Source organism: Babylonia areolata, chromosome 5, assembly GCF_041734735.1.
Source record: "Babylonia areolata isolate BAREFJ2019XMU chromosome 5, ASM4173473v1, whole genome shotgun sequence".
In the NCBI taxonomy this organism is placed as follows: Eukaryota; Metazoa; Mollusca; class Gastropoda; order Neogastropoda; family Buccinidae; genus Babylonia; species Babylonia areolata.
The window spans coordinates 2,201,565-2,224,765 of NC_134880.1; the positions used below are offsets into that span (position 1 = coordinate 2,201,565).

At 43.8% G+C, this 23,201-nt stretch overlaps 1 protein-coding gene across 1 annotated transcript; it reads right to left on the reverse strand.

Moving 5' to 3' along the window:
* Nucleotides 1–698: 698 nt before the first annotated feature.
* On the reverse strand, nt 699–20,416 carry LOC143282556 (NXPE family member 3-like). Its single transcript, XM_076588243.1, has 9 exons — nt 20,115–20,416; nt 17,282–17,735; nt 15,467–15,681; nt 11,531–11,589; nt 9,830–10,038; nt 7,624–8,178; nt 4,373–4,401; nt 3,373–3,477; nt 699–744 (listed from the first exon to the last, which is right to left on the reverse strand). The coding sequence occupies exons 1-9, from the start codon at nt 20,414–20,416 to the stop codon at nt 699–701; spliced, it is 1,974 nt and encodes a 657-aa protein (XP_076444358.1).
* Between the last annotated feature and the right edge of the window lie 2,785 nt (nt 20,417–23,201).

Here is a 23,201-nt window from a genome sequence, read left to right on the forward strand (position 1 = left end):
CGTTGGCAGGGGGACACCTAAATTAATGGCCATCTGTGTTCGGGATTTGAATGGACTGTCCTCTACTGCCTTTATGATTTTAAGGCGCTCAGACAATGTCAACACTCTGCGTTTGCCTGTACCTTTCGCTTTGCGGTGCGGGTCCGCCATTTTGCAAGATCGAGTCGCTATGGAAGGGGAAATAATTTTACGGGGAATTTACCACACTTTGGTGAATTTGGTCTACTTTCGGTTTCGTTTTCTTACAACCGGTCTTGCAACAGCGCATTTGTGCTGCTCGGGACCAGAGATTTGCTTTCATACAACCGGACTTTTATACATCCGATTTTCATACAACCGGAAAATGCTAAGTAATAACAAAGAGTAGCTTCTGCCGGGACCCTGCCTGCCCCTTTCATACATGCAGACTTTCATACATCCGGTATTTTATACATCCGGTCTATACTGTATATATATATATATATATATATATATATATATATATATATATATATATATATATATATATATCACGGCAGTTTATGCCTTGCACTTCAGTTCCAAGCAGGCGGCATTTACTTATCAAAAGACGAAAAACCGGTATGAAGTAACGAAACAGCTTTTCGCTGTGGTAACTCCAGACGCAATGAATAACCCACAGCCGCAGAACAGAAAAACCACACAGAGTAAAGCCATGCACAGCGCGCTGTAGAATAGGACTAGCTGGATAACACGCTGCCTGTCACTGAACTGGCCACAGGCCACCTGCTGAGAAGGGAAGGAGTGTCTGTGAATATCTGCATTCACATCAGGGAATCTCTCTGTCTCTATATATATATCTCTCTCTTAAAATATATACATATATACATATACACACACACACACACAAGCAAAACAACACAACAATACATATATACACATGTATACATAATTATATACACATACATTTATATACATACCAGTACCGTGATTATACTTGGCAGTACATCCATCCCTCTTTCCAGGTCAGTCAGGAACCTCGGTGTTGTCCTTGACAATACACTGTCCATGCAAAAATTTATCAGTCAGACATGTCAGTCCTGCTGCTGTCAACTGCGGCGCATCAGTGCCGTCCGGAAATATCTGTCCACTTACGCAACATTTAGACTTGTTTCACTCATTCTCTCGCCTTGACTACTGTAACTCTCTAATGTCTGGTTTGCCTGCTTCATCCATTCAGTCCCTTCAGCGCATACAAAACTCTGCTGCCAGACTCGTCCTCAGAAATAAAAGATCTGAGCACATCACTCCTCTTTTGCAACATCTCCACTGGCTCCCTGTCTCACACCGAATAAAGCACAAGATCAGCACTCTATGTTATAGATGTATTCACAAAACTGCCCCTTCCTATCTATGCGGCTGCCTTCACCTCTACACTCCATCTCGCTCTCTACGATCGGCTTCGGATCCACTCTGTTTACGCATACCCAGATTCAAACACTCGACTGTTGGCCGCCGTTCTTTCTCTCTGGACCTTGCAATTGGAATGAACTTCCTCTTTCGCTTCGTCAAGTCTCCACACTCAGCTCTTTCAAGTATGGCCTTAAAACCCACCTCTTCCCAAAATAGCCTCCCTTGCCTGCCTCTTCCTTGTCTTTAGTTTCTACAGTTTTAGAGTTACGCATGCGTGTGAATGACTGGTGCTAAAGCGCTTTGATTTGTCTCTGCACAAGATTCAGCGCTTTATAAATACCATTATTATATATATCAGTATCAGAATAAATGCATGATTCTGACAAGACAAAATTAACTTTGAGAAGTATGTGATACATCATAGAGATAGCAAGCAAGACAGCAAACCAAACCCAATCATACATCCCCTTCCCACTGTTTAACACACACACACACGCACGCATGCACGCACGCACACACACCTTTTATATCTATATCACCCCACGCCCCTCCTGACACACATGACTATATTCCTGTTCATTGTACAAGCTGATATTCGCCACCTTTCTTTCTTTATTTTTATTATTATTATTATTACTTTTTTGTTTTAGGGAGAGAGAGAGGTGAGTGTAATTGTTTTTTTTAACAGGTTCCAAAAAGTGACATGCTGAAATGTGGAAAACACGAGTGAAAATGAATGACAAAGCACTAACGCGCATTTGTACAAAACAGTAAAAAAAAAAATATAAAAAAATTACAAAAAAAAGTTAGAGAGAAGGAGGGGTGGGTGGAGACAAGACAAGACAAGACAAGACAAGGCAAATTCTTTATTATCGAGGATAATAGATAAGCACTGGCGCACTTTTTTTTCATCCAGTCCCCGCCCTGAAACAGGGTCTACACTACACAATACTACATTATATATGTCATTGCATGCACTTCACAATGCTGCGTAAGGTCATAGAATGCGAATACTATACTACATAATGGCATAAGCATGGTAAAAATCACACACACACACACACACACACACACACACACACACACAAGAGAGTGAGAGAGAGAGAGAGAGAGAGAGAGAGAGAGAGAAGAAGAAGAAGAAGAAGAAGAAGAAGAATGTAATACTCACACATTAACACACACAAAAATACATTTGAGGTGCTTGTAGCATACTTTGTATGCGGACTGCTTGTAACATGCATTTGGAATTATAATGCCATTTACTTTATAAAGAGATAATGTTGTGTATGTTGCATGCCACAGACATGAAGTGCTTGTAACATGCGTATATTTACACACACACACACACACACACACACACACACACACACACACACACACACACATAAACAGGAGGCATATGCACATGAAATGACAATAGACCACACACACACACACACAAACACACACACACACACACACACACACACACACACACACTGACTGACTGAAACCATTTATTGTCAGATTAAGTTTTTGTTGTACTGATATTTTCGCAACCATTTGAATAAATATGTCACGACCCCCCTAAGGAAGAGGTCGAGAAATGTTTTAAAACCTAACACCCACTCCAGTTCACCCGACAACACAAACACAGAATACAGATATTTCTCTCCCACACAAAATTTATTCTCTTCCACTCTATCCCGCTCACGGAACCATACACACACAGCTAATACTTGCAAAAAAACCCCAGCAAAACCACATATATCATTACTAAAAAAACAAACAAACAAACAAAAAAATCGAACAGAAGTCACTTGCAAAACCCCCTCGCTTCTCCTAGAGGTTCTCAAGAACGTTTTTTCCACACACACTCAAGAAAAACCAACCATCCCAAACCCAGACCGGCACACAAATATTCGTGCTTTAGTGTAGGTTGTAGCCGGCTTCAGGAAGCTTCCCTTTCAAATCAAAACAAAAAAATAAATAAAAATAAAACATTGACACTCGGCTCCAGACGAACGTCGGCGGGCACGTGGCGCAGAAGTCCGACCAAAGGCAAGAGCCTTCATTCGAAAGGCCCAGGTGCTGGACTCGGGATACAGCGCCAGGCAAAGGCCCAGGCTGCAAGACAAAAGGCCCGGAACCCAGAACACCAGTCACGGGGCAGGAAGGGGCGAAGACCCAGGACACCAGTCACAGGACAGGAGGGGACAAAGTCCCAGGACAGGAGGGGACAAAGTCCCAGGACACCAGTCACAGGACAGGAGGGGACGAAGTCCCAGGACACCAGTCACAGGACAGGAGGGGACGAAGTCCCAGGACACCAGTCACAGGACAGGAGGGGACGGAGTCCCAGGACACCAGTCACAGGACAGGAGGGACGAAGACCTGGGACACCAGTCACAGGGCAGGAGGGGACGAGTTTGTATTATACTCCATGTTTGGTGATAAAATTAATATACTTACCATGTCAAACTCGAATGCCCGCCCGTCCGTCCCCTCGTCTCTGCCGTGGTTCTCATGGGGCATTTTTCTCGATGGCCACGGAATGATTCAGCCCTTGTAGCTTTTAGAGGCGTTTGATTGGCTAAGAGCGGACCAGGCAAGACGGGTCGTCTTTTCACTGTTAGCCACGCGAAATTTGGCCAAGCAAAGCAAACCGATTGGCCTAGTTTGCATCAGTTTGACATGGTAAGTATATGTATCATCAAACATGGAGTATAAAACAAACTCCTCCTGTTAGGTCCAAATGTGAGCATCAAAACCTTTCTTTTTACGATAAAACAGAATAAATTATGCTGATCACACTGATAGGAAGTTTACCACTGGTGGGGGGAGAAGGGGGGGAGGCAGGATCATAATTAGATTTTCATTTTTCATGATTATTCACACTTCTGGCCATAAGAGAGCGCCTTACAGAGAGTTGCAGGGCGAGAGCATTTGAGGGAAGTTACACAAACTGTGCGGATGCAGCTCGCTGAAGAGCGTTTAGCGCAGTACGGTACATGTGACTGACTGTTGCTGCGCTGATGCTGATCTACACGTCTGTGAACAGGACACTGAGGCAGATAACAGATACAGTACAGAATGTAAAATAGCTGTTTTTGGTCAAAAGGAAACAAACATTTTCATTTTCATGTATTTTATACTGAACTGGTAGAAGACACAAATTTGCTTTTATGAATGTTTTCCAGTTTCTTACCAGTCATGATATTTCATAAAGAATGAAATCGGTATTATACGGACTGCAAAGGTGAATTTACGAAGGCAGCACGAGATCATTTAGATAAGTACAATTGTGTTGACATTTTACGCAATGCACAAGAAATACTTCATGCTCTGCTTATTTATGTGTAGGATATAAATGCATAAATATGTGTTAACCAGTTTGTTTGGATGAACATTGTTGGAGTACTGTCCAGACACTTAATTCAGAAAGTATGGAAGGCAGAACATGGCAAAATCACTGATGGCTGAACACCACTGAAGTGACTCAGCAGCAATGCAGGGTCTCCTCTGGTATGTGGCCTCCTGGCGACCTAACATCGATGGTTCCCTGTGGACTGCCGGCACTGGGGCTGCGAAAGATCAACCCAGTTGTGGCTGTATATCGGGGACTCTGAATGAGCGGCGTGGTAGCAATGCCACTGAAACGGTGCAGATCATGGGGCAGCAAAAAAAAAAAAAAAAAAAAAAAAAGGGGGGGGGGGGGGGGTGAGGGGGGGAGAAGGAAAACCAAACAGAAAAGAAGTATGTGTGTGGGGAGAGGTGTCACCGAGTGAAGGAAAAAGGGTGGGGTGGGGGGGGTGGGGGGGGGGTGGGAGAAGGAAAAACAAACAGAAAAGAAGCATGTGTGTGGGGAGAGGTGTCACCGAGTGAAGGAAAAAGGGTGGGGTGGGGGGGTGGGGGGGGGTGGGAGAAGGAAAAACAAACAGAAAAGAAGTATGTGTGTGGGGAGAGGTGTCACCGAGTGAAGGAAAAAGGGTGGGGTGGGGGGGGTGGGGGGGGGGGAGAAGGAAAAACAAACAGAAAAGAAGTATGTGTGTGGGGAGAGGTGTCACCGAGTGAAGGAAAAAGGGTGGGGTGGGGGGGTGGGGGGGGGTGGGAGAAGGAAAAACAAACAGAAAAGAAGTATGTGTGGGGAGAGGTGTCACCGAGTGAAGGAAAAAGGGTGGGGTGGGGGGGGGGGGTGGGAGAAGGAAAACCAAACAGAAAAGAAGTATGTGTGGGGAGAGGTGTCACCGAGTGAAGGAAAAAGGGTGGGGTGGGGGGGGGGGGGGGAGAAGGAAAACCAAACAGAAAAGAAGTATGTGTGTGGGGAGAGGTGTCACCGAGTGAAGGAAAAAGGGTGGGGTGGGGGGGTGGGGGGGGGGGGGTGGGAGAAGGAAAACCAAACAGAAAAGAAGTATGTGTGGGGAGAGGTGTCACCGAGTGAAGGAAAAAGGGTGGGGTGGGGGGGTGGGGGGGGGAGAAGGAAAACCAAACAGAAAAGAAGTATGTGTGGGGAGAGGTGTCACCGAGTGAAGGAAAAAGGCGCGAAAGAGAGAGATGGAATGGAGGACAGGGGAGCGGGGAACAGAGAGAGGGAAGGAGTATGGACAGTGAGAAAAAGTTGAGAAGCTGAAACAGGTAACAATCTGTCCCTCCTTTGGTGATCCATTACCCATTGTAATTCCACTCGTTCTAAAACTTCAAATTAGCCTTCATGACTTCCAAAAACAAATTGGCACCCCAGCCAGGGACTGAGTGGGAGGATGCCCGGTGTGAAGTCAGAACAAAGTGAAGATTTATTTCAAAAAGGCCACATGGGTTCACATGAAAAAATACCACCAAAAAAGGCAAACCATACACAGCAACAATGTATGTGGCAAGGTTACACAACACATAATGAATGTAAGTAAATAAATGAAATAATGCTGCATTTAAAGTATTGACTGACAAAAGCATATAATTTCAAAATGATACAGAACTTCACTAGCATTTTAACTAACCAATGTACATAAAAATCTGGCCGAGCAGATTAAAAGTTTTTTTAATTCCATAATATTTCATGAAAAAAGATCAACAAAGACGACTTATTCTTTGTCATAAACAATTGTGAAAACTTCAAAGAGAGAGGGAGGAACAGACATGTCCGTCCATCCATGGATCCACAAAGTGCCCGATTATATCAAGTGCCCGATTATATCATGTATGTATGCAGTGTGTGTGTGTGTGCGTGCGTGCGTGCGTGCGTGTGTGTGTGTGAGTGTGTGTGTGAGTGTGTGTGTGGTCACATTTTGGTGTGTGTATGTAACATAGATATAATGTTTTTTGTTATCAAAAGCGTTTTTGTAAAGCACCTAGAGCAGATTTCTGGATAGTGTGCTATATAAGTATCCATTATTATTATTATTAAGTGAAATAGGAGACAAGAATATGCAAGCTTTTCTTGGAACAATCAAATGATATCGAATCAGCGAGTCCGATGTATTAATCCACACAGACATGGACTTGTGCAGTCACAGGCTCGTTTTTTAACACAAATGTAATATGTTCATGTGCACCATGAAAAGACGTTAAGACAAGTCAAATAAATCTCCACAATAGCTGTAGGAAGACCAGAACAAGGCAAACACACACACTTGTACCCTTGAGGCAGAAAGCGAAAAAAAAAGAGGAGAGAAGCTTTTAACGCATACAAAAAGAAAACCACAGAAAAAAGGAAATTCCCAATACAGAAGACAGGGATCGACTAAACCCGAAAGAGCCTGGCCCCCATGTTCATTGACGCATCCACATAAACCCGAAAGAGCCTGGCCCCCATGTTCATTGACGCATCCACATAAACCCGAAAGAACCTGGCCCCCATGTTCATGGACGCATCCACATAAACCCGAAAGAGCCTGGCCCCCCATTTTCGTGGACGCATCCACATAAACCCGAAAGAGCCTGGCCCCCATGTTCATGGACGCATCCACATAAACCCGAAAAAGCCTGGCCCCCATGTTCGTGGACGCATCCACTTCGTGATTGAATCCAAAATGCGTGACTCCATCTGCCTGTTAAACTTGGGCACCACATAGCCTCAATCGTCATCACTTTCAGCTAACCAAGTTAGCGTCCAGACAGCCGTCATGAGCACAGTAGTGACTACAGAGCGCAGAGTGAAAACGAGATAACCATACACCGGCAGCAGTGGAAGGGGCAGAAAGAAGAGAGCGGGGATGGGTGGGGTTGTCATCAGCATTACTTTGGGCACAGATGAGAAATAATCATCTGACATACTGTTGTCACAACTTTTTGCACAGGGTGAACTGGACAGTTTTCGTTGGCTACCGTCATCTCCAGCATATTGAGTAAGACCACGTGATTTTTCAGGTCACGAAACTCCTGCCTCAGCACACACAGACAGCGTGCAGGGAACATGTCCGCCTGTAAGGTATACAATTTTCCAACCATTGCATGTGGGCCCCGGATGAACACCTTCACACTGGGGTTGCGTTTGATGAGGGCACGCACAGCACGTGCCGTTTCCCTGGTGTGTCGCATGTACATGTGGGAGTGGACCTGAGAAAAGTGAGCGAAAAGATGAATGGCAATGACGTACTTTCCAGTGGCAGGTAAAGTATCAAGGATGCGATGAGGTGCGTTCTTGACTTTGACATCACTCCATTTGTGTTGGCCAGAATAAAGGGGATAGGCGTGAGGATACCAAGATATCCACAGTTTCTGTGAGGGACAGTGATGTATGAGAGGCACGTGCAGCATGTTGGGGTGATAGGAACTGAGTGGGTCGGGCTGCTGGTGGCAACGTGTGTACCTCTGCAAGGTTTCTATCACCTGTGAAAGAAAATGAGATACTGAGCACATCGGCACCCATCAAAAATGTGTAGCAATCACATGCATAATCTGATGCCTAAATCAGACACCAAGCTACCTTATCATGGGTCATGGGTCATCTCATTCATAACATACTGTAAAAGACATCTGTTAGTTTCTTCCAAACATGCAACAGACAAACATCCAAAACTCAAACTCCACTCACTCCTATTTGTCTCATGAGTGTGTTGACACACAACCTGAGTCTTTGCATAAAAAAAAGAAGATAAAAAGATAATGTCTTTGGTTGTGTGTTTGTGTCCGTCTGTGTGTGTGTGTGTGTGTATTCATGTGCATGTCCATGGTAAACTGCAATAATTTCATTTTCTCTGGAAATACTTTACCAATACCAGATTTCAATTAAACCTAGAGAATGAATTATTTCCAATCATACCAATAATAGGTTTTAGTCTTCCGGATTAAACCCCATTTCCGGATCGCAAATGGTTTATTTCGTTTAGCCTTTGGATCTGATAAGGTCGCTCCAATGTGCCGGAACGTTTGTTTTTTGGTTATAAGACAGTTCTGTGTTTTGTTAAAAGAGAGTGAAATTCTGGACATAACACATAGAATTACATCAAATTGACTAACTACACCATCTGTGTTTATTACGAACAAATGCTTTAAAGAGGGTACTGAATTAATTAGGATGAACATACTGAAAATTGTTGTCGACTGAAGGCATCATCTTACTTCAAAGGCCCGTCACTGTCGGGAATTCGTTCTTCATACGCCTGCTACTTTTGCTATGACAAAGAAGCCTAACTGAGCTATAAAGTCATGGAGACGTCGGGAATAGGTTATACGTTCGATATATACGAAGGTGTATCAAGAAGCCGTTTCTGTAATGTGGATCTAATATAGATAAAGATTGTCAGGCACAAACCAGCACAACCTTTCAACAGATCGGCACAAATTCGTATTTTGACGTTGAGCACAAAAATATGCTTTGTATCAACATATATTTGTGGATCGTCTTATTCCAGTACATCAATTGTTGATACGAGTGAAAATAACCCCAGAATATGAGATTATCGCCTTTTTGAGTGTTAGGCCTACGATCTAAGTCGGAAAGCCATGATGAAAACAGGGTTAGTTTGAAACTTTGATCTTGATCAATATTATGTTGAAGAATGCGTGTCCGATCCGCCGATCATAATCTTAACCAAAGAACTGGACAAAATTTTGATGATGTAAGTACTGGTGGTAAGCCCACCTTACCTTCCCTCTCCAGTGTCTGGGATTTGGGATGAGTTGTGAGTGGTAATGATACTGCAATTGGCGGGCAAATGGGAAGCAGATAAAGATGTCACAATATTTTGGCTATTAAAACAGCCAATCAGCTAATAAATATTAACCTGCCACCTACGAAAACAACCCAACAACAAACCAAACTTATACCCATACCTTATTTCAGAACACAGTCCCAACCTAAAGTCTTAACAACCATACCAACCCAAACCCCAATCTCAGTCGTACCCGTTCCAAAAAAAAAAAAAAAAAAAAAAAAGTTTCGAAGCGTCAGTTTCTCCCGCGTGTTGCTGACAATTACCACGTTATCTTTTCTCAGACATTTTACAGTAAGGTGTCATGAAAACAAAAATAAACTTACTGCTCGAATATTGGAATCCCCGATAGCGATGAAGTGCGTGTCGTGAAGACAGTCCAAGACGACAGACTCTGACAGTTCAGGCAGAGGGCAGCCAATCAGAGGACGCCACGTGTTGTTTTCCCAGTATCCTCCTGGTGACTGCCGGTCCTCCCATGTTTCTCGTGGTTTCAATGGTCGACAGGCTTTCTTGTCAAGACGTTTTTGCTGGCCTGTCAGAGTATTCAACAAAATGGACAATCCACATGCAAGCTACCCACATCAAGTGTAACAAGAAAACATCTGTGTCAGAGAGGTGATTAGGACAACAGCTTCACCTTTTTTGTTTGCTTGTACCCCCCCCCCCCCCCCCACGACCCCTTCTCTTTTTTTCTATGTCACCCCCTCCCTCGTTCTGTCCTTTGAAAAACAAACCAACAGTCCGGAATTTACACCGTTGGTTTTGGTAAACTGAACCTTCCAATACGCATTTACAGTTCACCAAACCACTGTGTAGTGCATATATTATTTTTCACGAACTCGCGTCTGGTTACCTGGTTACCGGTCTACACTACCATCTCTCTCTCTCTCACACACACACACACACACACACACATATATATATATATATATATATATATATTTTTTTTTGTTTTGTTTTGTTTTGTTTGTTTTTGTTTTGCCAAAGTTTCTTTTTTGTCATACATATAATTGCAGATTGCAGATTGTTTCTTTGGTGTTGTCTCTTTCGCTTTAGTGAGTGGTAATATTGTATTTGCACACAAAAACACACACATGTACACACATAGAGACAAACACACACGCAATCATACGCACATGCTCAAGCACGTCCTTTTCATTATCTTCTGTTCCTTTCAGGGCATGATTTCACATACACGCGTGTGTGTATATGTACGTGTTTATTGCAACAGCAACAATAACAAAAACAACAACTAAGAGCTACAGTAAGATTACGATTCATTAACCATGTTGCGCACACACGCATTCGGGCACATACACACGCGCGCGCACATATACACATGCGCTCAAATGCATACAAGCACACATACGCAGGCACACACTCATCTATCACACCTACATAACACAGCATGCACAACCGATATCATGGAAACACGACAACAAGCAGAACGTGTCAAGGGATATTGTTGGAGTTTGGGGTGGTTATATGTATTTGTCAATACAATCGTCAATAATTGAAGCAAGGCCTTCAAGACGCACACGTGATACCCATTTATCATATTTGTTTACAATGAGGCTGTGGCACAACTGCAGAAAATGGCACCAGTTTGTTTACGTTAAGGCTGTGGAACAACTGCAGAAAATGGCACCAGTTTGTTTACGATAAGGCTGTGAAACAACTGCAGAAAATGGCACCAGTTTGTTTACGTTAAGGCTGTGGAACAACTGCAGAAAATGGCACCAGTTTGTTTACGTTAAGGCTGTGGAACAACTGCAGAAAATGGCCCTAGTTTGTTTACAATAAGGCTGGGGAACAACTACAGAAAATGGCCCTAATTTGTTTACGTTAAGGCTGTGGAACAACTGTAGAAAATGGCACCAGTTTGTTTACGTTAAGGCTGTGGAACAACTGCAGAAAATGGCACCAGTTTGTTTACAATAAGGCTGGGGAACAACTGTGCTAAGTATTAATGTTTTGGAAGTATCACGAAAGGTGATTATGTTAAAGTCTTAGTTCGAATGTACCTTTATCCTGGACTGCGTTCAGTGAAATTGTCTGTTTCAGTTTCTCGAGGCAGTCAGCCCTGAAATCACAAATGGGAGGCATCGGTCAACAGCTAAATTATTGACAACAGATGCTTGTTTTACAGTCTGTCCAAAACAGCAGGACTCAGTCAACTGCAATGGCATCTTACATTTCCGTGAGACCCAACTTAGGTGCTTGATTCTGGTTTTCATTTGCACCATCTCTGTTCTGAAACACATACACTGTACCACAGACCACACACACACACACTCACACACACACACACACACACACTCACACACATACACACACACAAAATTTGTGAACTATTTGTACAATTTACTCACAACATAGTAGTGACGGATTTTTTTGTTAAGGCTAAAATCTAACTTAGGTATATTCGCATTTGGATATTGACTCCAGAAAACTTCCTGGTGTCAGTGATAAAAACAAGTAAGTTTATCACAGTCATGTGCAGGTACACACACGTGTGCGCGTGTCCGCATGCACACGTAGGCTATTCATTGGCACACATCTTCTGGGATCACATCAGCTGTTCTACACCTCCCATTTTGAATAAAATCCTGAATGTTTACTGGTTTTGAATACAGAAACGTTTGCCTGAAGGTAGAAGTTGGAAATGATAATCATGATTTGCTGCTGCTGCTGTGCCTGCTGAAGTCCATTCCACTTAAAGATCACCAGAGAAGCCAGTGGTGACAGTTCTGACATTCCAGTTTGCAAAGTGAAGTGCTGGCAACTCATTTATTGGTCTTGCTTTCCTTGGTCCTCCAGTTCGTTAGAATCATTGAATACGTTTCACGCACCTTGCGAAGGAGACAGGCCGTGTAGGTCAGCTTCAGTTGCTAGCTGTAGCTGAATACTGGAGATAACCCATGACGTCATACTCCACATCCTGACGCCAAACGTGCTTGACTTCTCCTTGGCGAAGGCCTGAGCATGCTGCATGGGAATCCAGGGCTGTCCAATCGTTAGGGTTCCCCGCTTGACCCTGTGGATGTCATCCACATGAGGGCAGAAGTGTATGTCTGACACCTGCATGTATGATAGTCAGTCGTGTCCGACTATTAACATCAGAACAGCTGTGGAGTCAACCGTACGGGCCAGAAATTGAATATGATGGAGAGTGTCTTGCCCGACACAATTGGTGGAGTTTCCGGAAGGATATCAGTGCTGCCATTCAAACACTTAACACCTTTCCGTTTTCTAGAGATGACACGCAAGGCAGATGTGGCATGATTGCTGGATGCTTACAGGTCGTCACGCTTCAGGCTCACTACATTACTGGATGCTTACAGGTCGTCACACTTCAGGGCTCACTACATTACTGGATGCTTACAGGTTGTCACGCTTCAGGGCTTCCTACATTACTGGATGCTTACAGGTCGTCACGCTTCAGGCTCACTACATTACTGGATGCTTACAGGTCGTCACGCTTCAGGGCTCACTACATTACTGGATGCTTACAGGTTGTCACGCTTCAGGGCTCACTACATTACTGGATGCTTACAGGTCGTCACGCTTCAGGCTCACTACATTACTGGATGCTTACAGGTCGTCACGCTTCAGGGCTCACTACATTACTGGATGCTTACAGGTTGTCACGCTTCAGGGCTCACTACATTACTGGATGCTTACAGGTCGTCACGCTTCAGGGCTTCCTACATTACTGAATGCTTACAGGTCGTCACGCTTCAGGGCTCACTACATTACTGGATGCTTACAGGTCGTCACGCTTCAGGGCTCACTGCATTACTGGATGCTTACAGGTCGTCACGCTTCAGGGCTCACTACATTACTGGATGCTTACAGGTCGTCACGCTTCAGGGCTCACTACATTACTGGATGCTTACAGGTCGTCACGCTTCAGGCTCAGTACATTACTGGATGCTTACAGGTCGTCACGCTTCAGGGCTCATGTCAGGACTGAGACAGCGCTAAGCACCAAATGTAGTGTGGTTGTTGCCAGGTTAGGCAGCGAGTGCAAGAGTCTAGATCTGTAAATAGACTTGTATATAACCAATCAGCTGTAGTGTATTTTAAGCAATCAGAATGTAAGGTGGATGAACGGTCATCCAATCAGCTGTAGTGTATTTTAACCAATCAGCTATAGTATATTTTAACCAGTCAGAGAGTTCTACGTGGGGGTAGTTGAGAGAGATACCTATGTGTGTGCTCCCTGCGGAAGGCAGGCGTTTTTTTTTTTTTTGCTCCATGTGTTTTGGTGCATGGTGGTACTGTGTGCTAGGGACTTCAGTCCAGAGGTGATGGACTATTCCTCGTTTTCCTTGTGCCTGAAGCACTTGTTAGAAGTGTGCTGAAGGATTGTATTGCTTGTTTTGGGACTGGGGTACTAGCATTGCTGTGGGTGAGCTACATCTTGCGTTACTAAGCTTAGTACAACGTTGCTGTGCGGCGAAGAACGGTGTTATTCCTTTGTCACCAGTGACTGTGAAGTACGGGGTGTGAGCCAGTTCCCTTTTGTGTTCGTCGTCCTGGGAAAGCGTGGCCAGCGGGCGTCGGAGGACGTTGGATACGTGAAATTCCCATTGTGCATCTCCGTTCCTGTACATAGCCCCATAACCTTTTCTTCTGGCTGGATCTGCCTAATCATATTTTGTTTTACCGTTTAGATCTATCCCACCCCTGTACATTCTCCCTGTGTGAGTGGTCCGACGTGTGGTAGGGGAAGCTGAGTGAAGGTTCTCGGACAGAGGGAGAGCGGAACGTTGGTTATCCACGTGTGGGGGAGCTGCGGTTGCCGGAGGAGGCGGACTTCGGACTTCACCCCGAGGTCGACGAGGCAGGAGCCCGGAACGCTCGTGGTGAAGTGTCCCAGCACGAGCGTGCTCTTCGACGAGAGGAGGGAAAAGGTGGTGGCCGTCAGCGCGACGCGTCGATTTGTTGCTGCTGAAGATGTGGAGGCATTGTTTGTGTAGTGCGTGTGTCAAGTCATAACAGAGACGTGAGATTCCAGCGTGTGTGGTGTAGTGCACAATGAGGAGTTCGTGACGTCAGAGAGTTCTTCGTAAGTACTGTGTTAAATAACTAGGCCTGAACGTGCCTTGAGGTTGTCGGGAACTCCAGGGGATGATTCGTACCGATCATAAGAGACCCTAAGAATGTCTTTTGCTCTTGTTGTACTATAACCTTTGCATGCTGGATTGTGAATGTTCTTTGATTGGTGACCTATGTATGTGGTGGTCGAGAGGTTATCGACCAGGCATTGAGATTGTTGCTCACAGGATTGCGTGGAAAGATTGTGGGTTTAGTGTGGAGTGTGCTGAAGTTACCATTACGTCAGAAGCGAACGAGAAGGCTGAGTGTTGAGTGTGTGATTAAGTGGGCTGTGCACGTGTTGTATTAAGGGAAATAAAAGGTTAAATTGCGATTTAGTGTTATATTGTGTCATTTTGTGTCTGTAGCTGGCGAATGTGGTGAAAGTTCTTCGTCACAAGTGTTTATTTTGGTGTTGTGATTGTTGGTGGGAGCCAGCCTTTAATTTTATTATTTACTGCCTGCCACTCCAGGTCGTCAAGACCTGACAGCTCAGTACATTACAACTGGCTCTCAGGGTTTGGAGTCGGGGCTCACCGTCTCCTCGTACGGCTGTGAAGAAGTCTAACCAGCCCAGCTTGCCCCAAGAAAATAACACAAAACAAACCAAAAAGAGTAAACTGATGAAGATTCAGTAAAATAACTCAAATTTAGTTCTAGCAAATTATAAATAATCGAGATATGGTAAAAAGCAAAACAAAACAAAAAGAAAAAGAAAAGAACAAACAAACAACAACCATATCTGTCCAAGAAATTAACATGAAATATGACAGCCTTTTTTCTTTCTTTTCTTTCTTTCTTTTTTTTTTTTTTTTTTTTTTTTTTTTAAAGAAAAAAAAAGAAAGACAAAAGCGCACCGCTTATTAAGGATCTGATGCATGAGGTCATTTTCAGTGTCGGACAACGGGTAGCGCTGAGGAAAAGAAGTAACTGTAGACCAGGCCCAGTCACGACACTTTAGACCCGGGGTGGAAGGGCGACCACAGTACCAAGACATTCCACTGTTGAGGGTGGTCAGGTTACACACTTCCTGGTAGCCGGGTACCACCGGAATAGAGCTGCACAACGTTACCTGCAAATACAACAGATTATTTGTGAAGGTCTCAGACTAACAGTACGGAGTACTAGATCGCTACATTACGGGGGGGAAAGCGAATCAAACGAATGGAATGTGAAACGACCCCATGAAATAAAGGAAGCCGACGATTCTGCTCATCGTCTTCAACATTTCTGAAGGGTTTGCATGACTAACTGGGGAACAGTAAGACAGAAAGGAGGGTGGAAGTAAAGGAAGGAAGGAAGGAAGTGATGGAAGTATGGAGGGAGGGGCGGAGAAACAAAAAAGAAAGAAAGAAGAAAGATTTCAAGGAGAAAGGAAGGAAGAAGAAGGCAAATAAATTAAAGAAACACACACACACACACACACACACACACACACGCACGCACACACACGCACACACACACTCACACACCCACACACCCACTCGCACACACACACACACACACACACGGACACACACACACACACGCACACGCGCACATACACACACACACACACACACACACACGCACACACACACGCACACACACACACACACACACGCAGACACACACACACACACACACACACACACACACACACAGCAAACCAAGATTGCCTTGATGGGGAGATCGTCATACCACAGTCACGTGTTGTAGTATGTAACAGCATGTAACGTGAGCAACCGACAGAAATGACGGCATTCATATGAGAATGTGGTGTCTACAGATACTACTGTTTATCATTGGACAGGGGCCTACGATGACCAGTGAAGACCTGAACAATGGCAGCTCGGTACATGGTGTACAGAAAAAGGGAGTTCAGTTCCAAACGGCGGGACCAGTACACGAAAGGGGATGTTACCCAGGGGGAAAAAAGCATACAACCACTCCTCAGAATGAGACCGCCAAGTGTACCCCACAACGACAATCCCCCGTGAATCTGTCGACACCAAAGACCTCGACAGGACTCACCCCCAAGCATGTAAGTGGCGGCGGAGAGGTGGGGGTGGGGGATCGAAACTGATGGATCTTGTCTGCTTATTTCCATGCGTCAGGTCTCGCTCCCTCAAAAGTACACAGACAAGGTGTCCCAGCTTGGCCACACCTCATCCCTCGCCGCCAGGCCCACGCAGGCATGTTAAGCAGGTTTCGGCTACAGCTGATTTGATGATTCCAAGCCCGTTTACTGAGACTTGTTTGCCTGTCTTTCTGACTGCACGATTACCTCTCTTCTTCAATATCGTACTGAAGGGGGTGGATCCAAACTGAAGTTTACGATTGTAAGAAAAGACACTGGAACTGGTCAGTGTGCCAGATCTGAACGTGACTGGACAAGAAATGCGAATTTGCAGACAGGTAGACCGACAGACAAACTGACCGACAGTAAATCCTTTACTCACATCCATATTGGGGCGGACTGTCGTGAGGGCAAGCAAAAAGCTAAAGCATAGTCAATATGCAGTACGTTAAGAGGTGTGATAAAAATGTATGTATGTTGAAATATGATCACACACACACACACACACACACACACACACACACACACAGCCAGTAGTATTCTTCTACTGATGTTATTTATGTCAGTGTGGTGGAGTGGTGATGTTGGTGCAGAAGTAGGATCATTGTCCTACCTCTTCTGTCTTGTTGGATACAAAGGAGCTGACAATCCCGATCATTATTTTCATGGTCGTCATCAGTGACAGCACCAGACGGCGAAACTCCCGCGGCCTCAGCAATGCTGCACGAACCTCAGTGAGCCCTGGCCACAGGACCGGAAGTGATGCCACGTATGTCCCATTGCGCAGGCCCGTGACATGCGCAGCCGCCGATCTTGGTGTCTTTCCTTTGCTGATCATCCAGACTCTGACTTGGTGACCTCCTTTTAGCACAGGCCTGCCCACAGCATCTTTGACAATGACTCTTATCGTGATGTTCTCTCCCACCTGAACCTTTCTCGTCTGCTTCACACCCACCAGCTCTACCACCGTTCTGTCTGTCGAGGCCACTGTTGTCAGGTTTGTGACGGGTCCGTCTGCTAGGCTGTCCAAGTCCATCGATGTCAGACATTCATGTTCTATCGGGTACCTGAAAATGTAGCATTGTTCAAAGAATGACATCGTTGTAAGTAATACCTCTTTTACTTATTTACCAAGCTGCAAATGACTCGGGAATGGTTTACAGTTATATTTTTTCTTTTCCAAAATTGAGATTTGATAGACTTTGAACATTTATCTTTGGAAAATTTGGCAAAGTGACAGTTCTTTTTTTGTCAGTAGTAGTATGTACTCAAATTGATTTGAAGAGATATGCACAAAATTTTCAGCTTGTACGGAAGTACAAGTCTGGTCGTTAACAACTCATTCAAAGCGGCTTCTTCATGTGTAAAATTCCAGGTGTTCCCGTGCACGGAAAGCCGATTATAGCAGATAACATCAAATATCCCAATACGTTTTGCACATTCAAAAACTTGGAAGAAAGTTCACCTGGGAGGACAACTTCATCAAGACTATTTTTCAGATTTCACTTCAGCTGTGTTCATCATGCATTTGTTTATTGCACAAGCCGATAGTGCATACTGGTCAGACTGAATGCGTGTGTGTTATAGCTTTGAAAACATGAATGGCTGATAGTGATAAAAGGAACACTTTATATATGTAAAAGAAGGTGAATGTTGACCATAATTATGCATAATTTTCTTTTAGACTGTCGGTGGGGATGGGGTGGAGCTAATTTTCATTGGAATATTAAACACACACACACACACATATATGTATATGTATGCATGTATATATCTATATATATATGTATTAATATAATGTCTATGCATGTGTGTGTGTGTTCATTTCTTACTTCTTACAATGATGATGACGCAGACCCCAGTGCAAGGGGGAAACAGAAGAGACTGACAGTATATCGATTACACATACTGAGAAAAAAATATGTCTCACTTTTTATTTTCATTTATAATATATGCTCCATAATAAACGTATGCAAATTTTATAGTCATTACCTCAGTTCAGTCACACGTGTTATCATACACACACGTTAACTTGTACCTTAAGCTCTTCTCAGCTGTGTTTATAATGGAACTCCTATGACTGACAGAGAGGCTGTGATACAAATTTCAAAAAAAAGAAAAAAGAAAAAAAGGGGGAAACACACACACACACGCACACGCACGCACGCACACACACATACACACACGCACTCACTCACGAACATATAGGTATATATATGTATGCAATCGAAACACCTACGCACCCAAACACACACATACAGACACAGACAGACAGACATACAGACAAACAGACATCATGAATCAAGTGGTTTCTCAAAGCCAACGGAGACATCGATATCATCAGAAGGTGTGACTGTAGCCCCAACGCCTCGAAAGCACACGTATACACACATGAACAGGTAAACACACAGAGACACAGAGAGAGAGAGAAAAAAGAGTTGCCTCGTCCAATACTTACCCCCACCCCCACCCCCCAACCTCCTCTCGCCCACTCCCAAGCCTGGTTTCACAAGGCAAACACCCCCTCATCCCCCCCTCTACAACCTCCCCTCACCCACTCCCAAGCCTGGTTTCACAAGGCGAACACCCCCTCACCCCCCCCTCTCCAACCTCCCATCGTCCACTCCCAAGCCTGGTTTCACAAGGCGAACACCCCCTCACCCCCCCCCCAACCTCCCCTCACCCCCCCCCCCCTCCAACCTCCCCTCGTCCACTCCCAAGCCTGGTTTCACAAGGCGAACACCCCCTCAGCCCCCCCCCCCTCCAACCTCCCCTCACCCACTCCCAAGCCTGGTTTCACAAGGCAAACACCCCCTCCCCCCAACCCCCTTTGTTTCCTCTCCCCATCGATCACACGGGATTCAGTTCACCATCAACAGTGGCAGAAAACGGTGACACAGTTCTTTTCATGTAGGCCTACTCTTTCGTTTCGAAGGCGGAAAATTGTATACAGAAATGGGTATACCGGTAATGGTTGTCGATCCCATATCATTCATATCCTCTACATTTCTCCCCCATCCTCTCTCCTTTTTTTATATACTCTTTTTTACAATGCTACACAGGGGGACAGGGGGATCATATATCACATTCCTACTAATCGGGAAGTTCAGTTCATCCACAGTGGGACAAATCCATGTACGCTTTACCACATCTACTATGCAGATGCCTGACCAGCAGCATAACCGAACACCCTTAGTCAGGCCTTGAGGGAAGAAAATGGATACATAAACAAATAAACGGATAAGTCAATCTAATCTAAAGAATAAATATATTAGAATAAATGAGTAAACAAATCTTACAATAAGATCAAATAAAAAATAAGAAAATATATAGAGAAAATAAATATAGAATTAAAGAACAATAATAACAGATAAATAAAGAAGCCAATAAATGTAAATAAACACACAGACACGCACGCGCGCGCGCGCACACACACACACCCCTACTTGGCCACACGACGATAATCCAACTGTCCATCCCGGACCAATCTGGACAGCAGAGAGTAGCCTCCCTCCCTTCCCAGGCCGCTCGTGTCGATCCTTTCCACCACGCGTTCCGGACCCAGCGTGTTCACCTTCACCTGGACCGAACTCTTCACGCCCAGGTCGTCCACCTGTAGAACCAGGTCGTCAGGTGGGGCGGTAGGTGGAGGCGTCTGTGGTGGTGTAGGTAGGGGGTAGTGGAAGCTGCCTGTGGCTTTGCTTCCGATGGAGAAATAGCTGACCACCGTTTCCCATCTGATGATCATGATTAATCATTATGATGATGAATCAAATCGATACTACTACTACTACTACAACTACTACTACTATTACTGCTGCTGCTGCTACCAGGCCTAATTCATATCACATAGAAGCTTGTGCACATGATAATCAAAGCCATAATAATAACAATAATGATGATAATATTAGTATTAATGGTGATAATGATAATAATAATATTATTATTAATGGTGATAATAATAACAACAATAATAATAATGGCGTTGATACTGATACTGATACTACTATTACTACTACTACTAATACTAATAATGACAATAATAACAATAATGATGATGATCATGACGACAACGACGACGATGACAATAATAACAATACAAAAATAACTACTACTACTAATGTTGGCACGCACAAGAAAGGGTTGAACCCACACCTTCAGCGAACAGAATTCACCACTTCTTTGTACTTTCCGTCAATACCACAGTGCTCAAAACAAACAAACAACAAGAGAGGCAAGGCCTTCAAGACTCACTTGTGATACACTTTAAAAAAAAAAAATCTAATCGTTAAAATGTGTTCTGTATTTGTTATTATAAAGCTTCGCGTTAAAAAAAAAAAGAAAAAAAGAAAAAAAAAAAGTCCTAACCAGATTCGAATTACCTCCCCTAGCATTAATTACAGAGTAATTTCCCTTTTTTTTACTATCTGCACCAAAACGTTTGCAAAATAAATAAAACTTCCATGCTTAGCAAAAGAAGTTCCTGCTTGAACAAAAAATGATAATAATGACTGCTCTTGTTGTTGGGTCAGAATATCAGATCAAAATGCCAAGTTTAGAGAATACAAAAAATATAAATATAACAGTAAAGGCAGTTTGCATATAATTAGGCTTCATTTATTATTTTTTTTGTGCCCATCCCAGAGGTGCAATATTGTTTTAAACAAGATGACTGGAAAGAACTGAATTTTTCCTATTTTTATGCCTAATTTGTTGTCAACTGACAAAGTATTTGCTGACAAAATGTCAATGTTAAAGTTTACCACGGACACACAGACACAGACACAGACACACACACACACACACAGACAACCAAACGCCGGGTTAAAACATACTCACTTTGTTTACACAAGTGAGTCAAAAATCATTGATCGTATTCTCTCGGTTTCCAAGGACTGAATCCGTCCAACCAGTTCTCGTTCACTGACATTGTCCTGTCTCTGAATAATAAATGTTTCAACTAACACAATGAATTTGCACGTTTTATGTATTGATACCACTTTGTAGTAAATACTAGGAATAACAACATGTCTAACGAATGTGTATTTGTCTTTCGACTTTACAATTCTTTCTTTTGCCCGCAAGGAATGGCTGAATTTTTTTCGTCTGTGTTTTTATGAAACTAAAGAATTGTGCTGCCAAAAGAAATGGAGATGAATTTTGCCTACGCAGGAACAAAGAACACACACACACACGATCGATATGCGGTGTAGTGTCCCAGATTGTCCCCCACATGTACACACATAATCGATAATGCGTGTGTGTGTATGTGTGTGTGAGTGTGTGTGAGTGTGCGTGCGTGCGTGTGTGTGTGCAGTTGCAAGTGCAGGAGGTGGGGGATGTGTCTGTGAGTCTGTTCATATATACATCTGTGTCTGTGTCTGTTTTCTTGTTTAAAGCCAGCATGTAAGCCAGTGTACAGGTATACATCCAGTTGTATGTGTACATTGGGTTCATGCTTATGAATATGATATGCACTTTTACACGCACACACACGCGCGCGCATGAGTGAGTGTGTGTGTGTGTGTGTGTGTGTGTGTCTGTGTACATGCATGCTTTTGTGTGTGAATATGTGTGTAAGGGGGGCCGAGGAGCGTGTGAATGTGTGTCTGTTATGCATTTACGCGCGCACGTGTAGGTATATGTGAAAGTTATTTAAGTGATCAAAACCATTTTTCAATGCAAAATCTTTGGTATATATTCCCTGAGTTTTCCCTGTCTTTCTGTCAGCGTGATCATGCCTTTGGGTAAAATCTCGGAACATGCCTCCACTGACAGAACTGAACAGATCATTTCTATGGAAGAGAGAGAACAATGAACAATGAACAAATGTTTTATTGAGGGTAACTGGATAAGCTGGAAGCTTCTTTACACCATGCCCTCCCTCACACACAAACACACACACCCACTCACATGCACAAAAGATGAAAAAAAAAGTGAAAGAAAAAAGAAAATCGGTACGGACACTCGATGTAGACGGTAACAACAACTACAACAACAAGAGTTAATCACGAAACATAAAAAAATAGCATGGAATATAACTCACACACACACACACACACACACACACACACACACACACACACACACACACACACACACACACAAACAAACACGCACGCACGCACCAGCTTACGCACGCATGTACACACGGACTGATATACACTAGTCAGAGAGAGAGAGAGGGGGAGAGAGAGAGGGGGGGGGGAGACAGAAAGACAGACATGTGTGTACACGTGTTGATGACCTGGAAATATTGAAATAACAGTTTAAAAGCAAACAAATGACATAAAACAGAAATAAACTTTTATGAAAGAAACAAACGTGTGGTGTAACAACATTTTCACGTCCTGTTTTGCAGTCTAGAAATACAAACAATTCAGCACCTCTTTTGGGACTGCCAGGTTGTGCAACAGTTTTCAACTTGAACTTGAACTGTACGATGTTTGAGGTCTTGAAGGAAGTCCAGGTCATCGATCCGTGGGGGTTATACGGTTAGTATAGTGGATGGATTTTGTATCCTTGTTGCACAA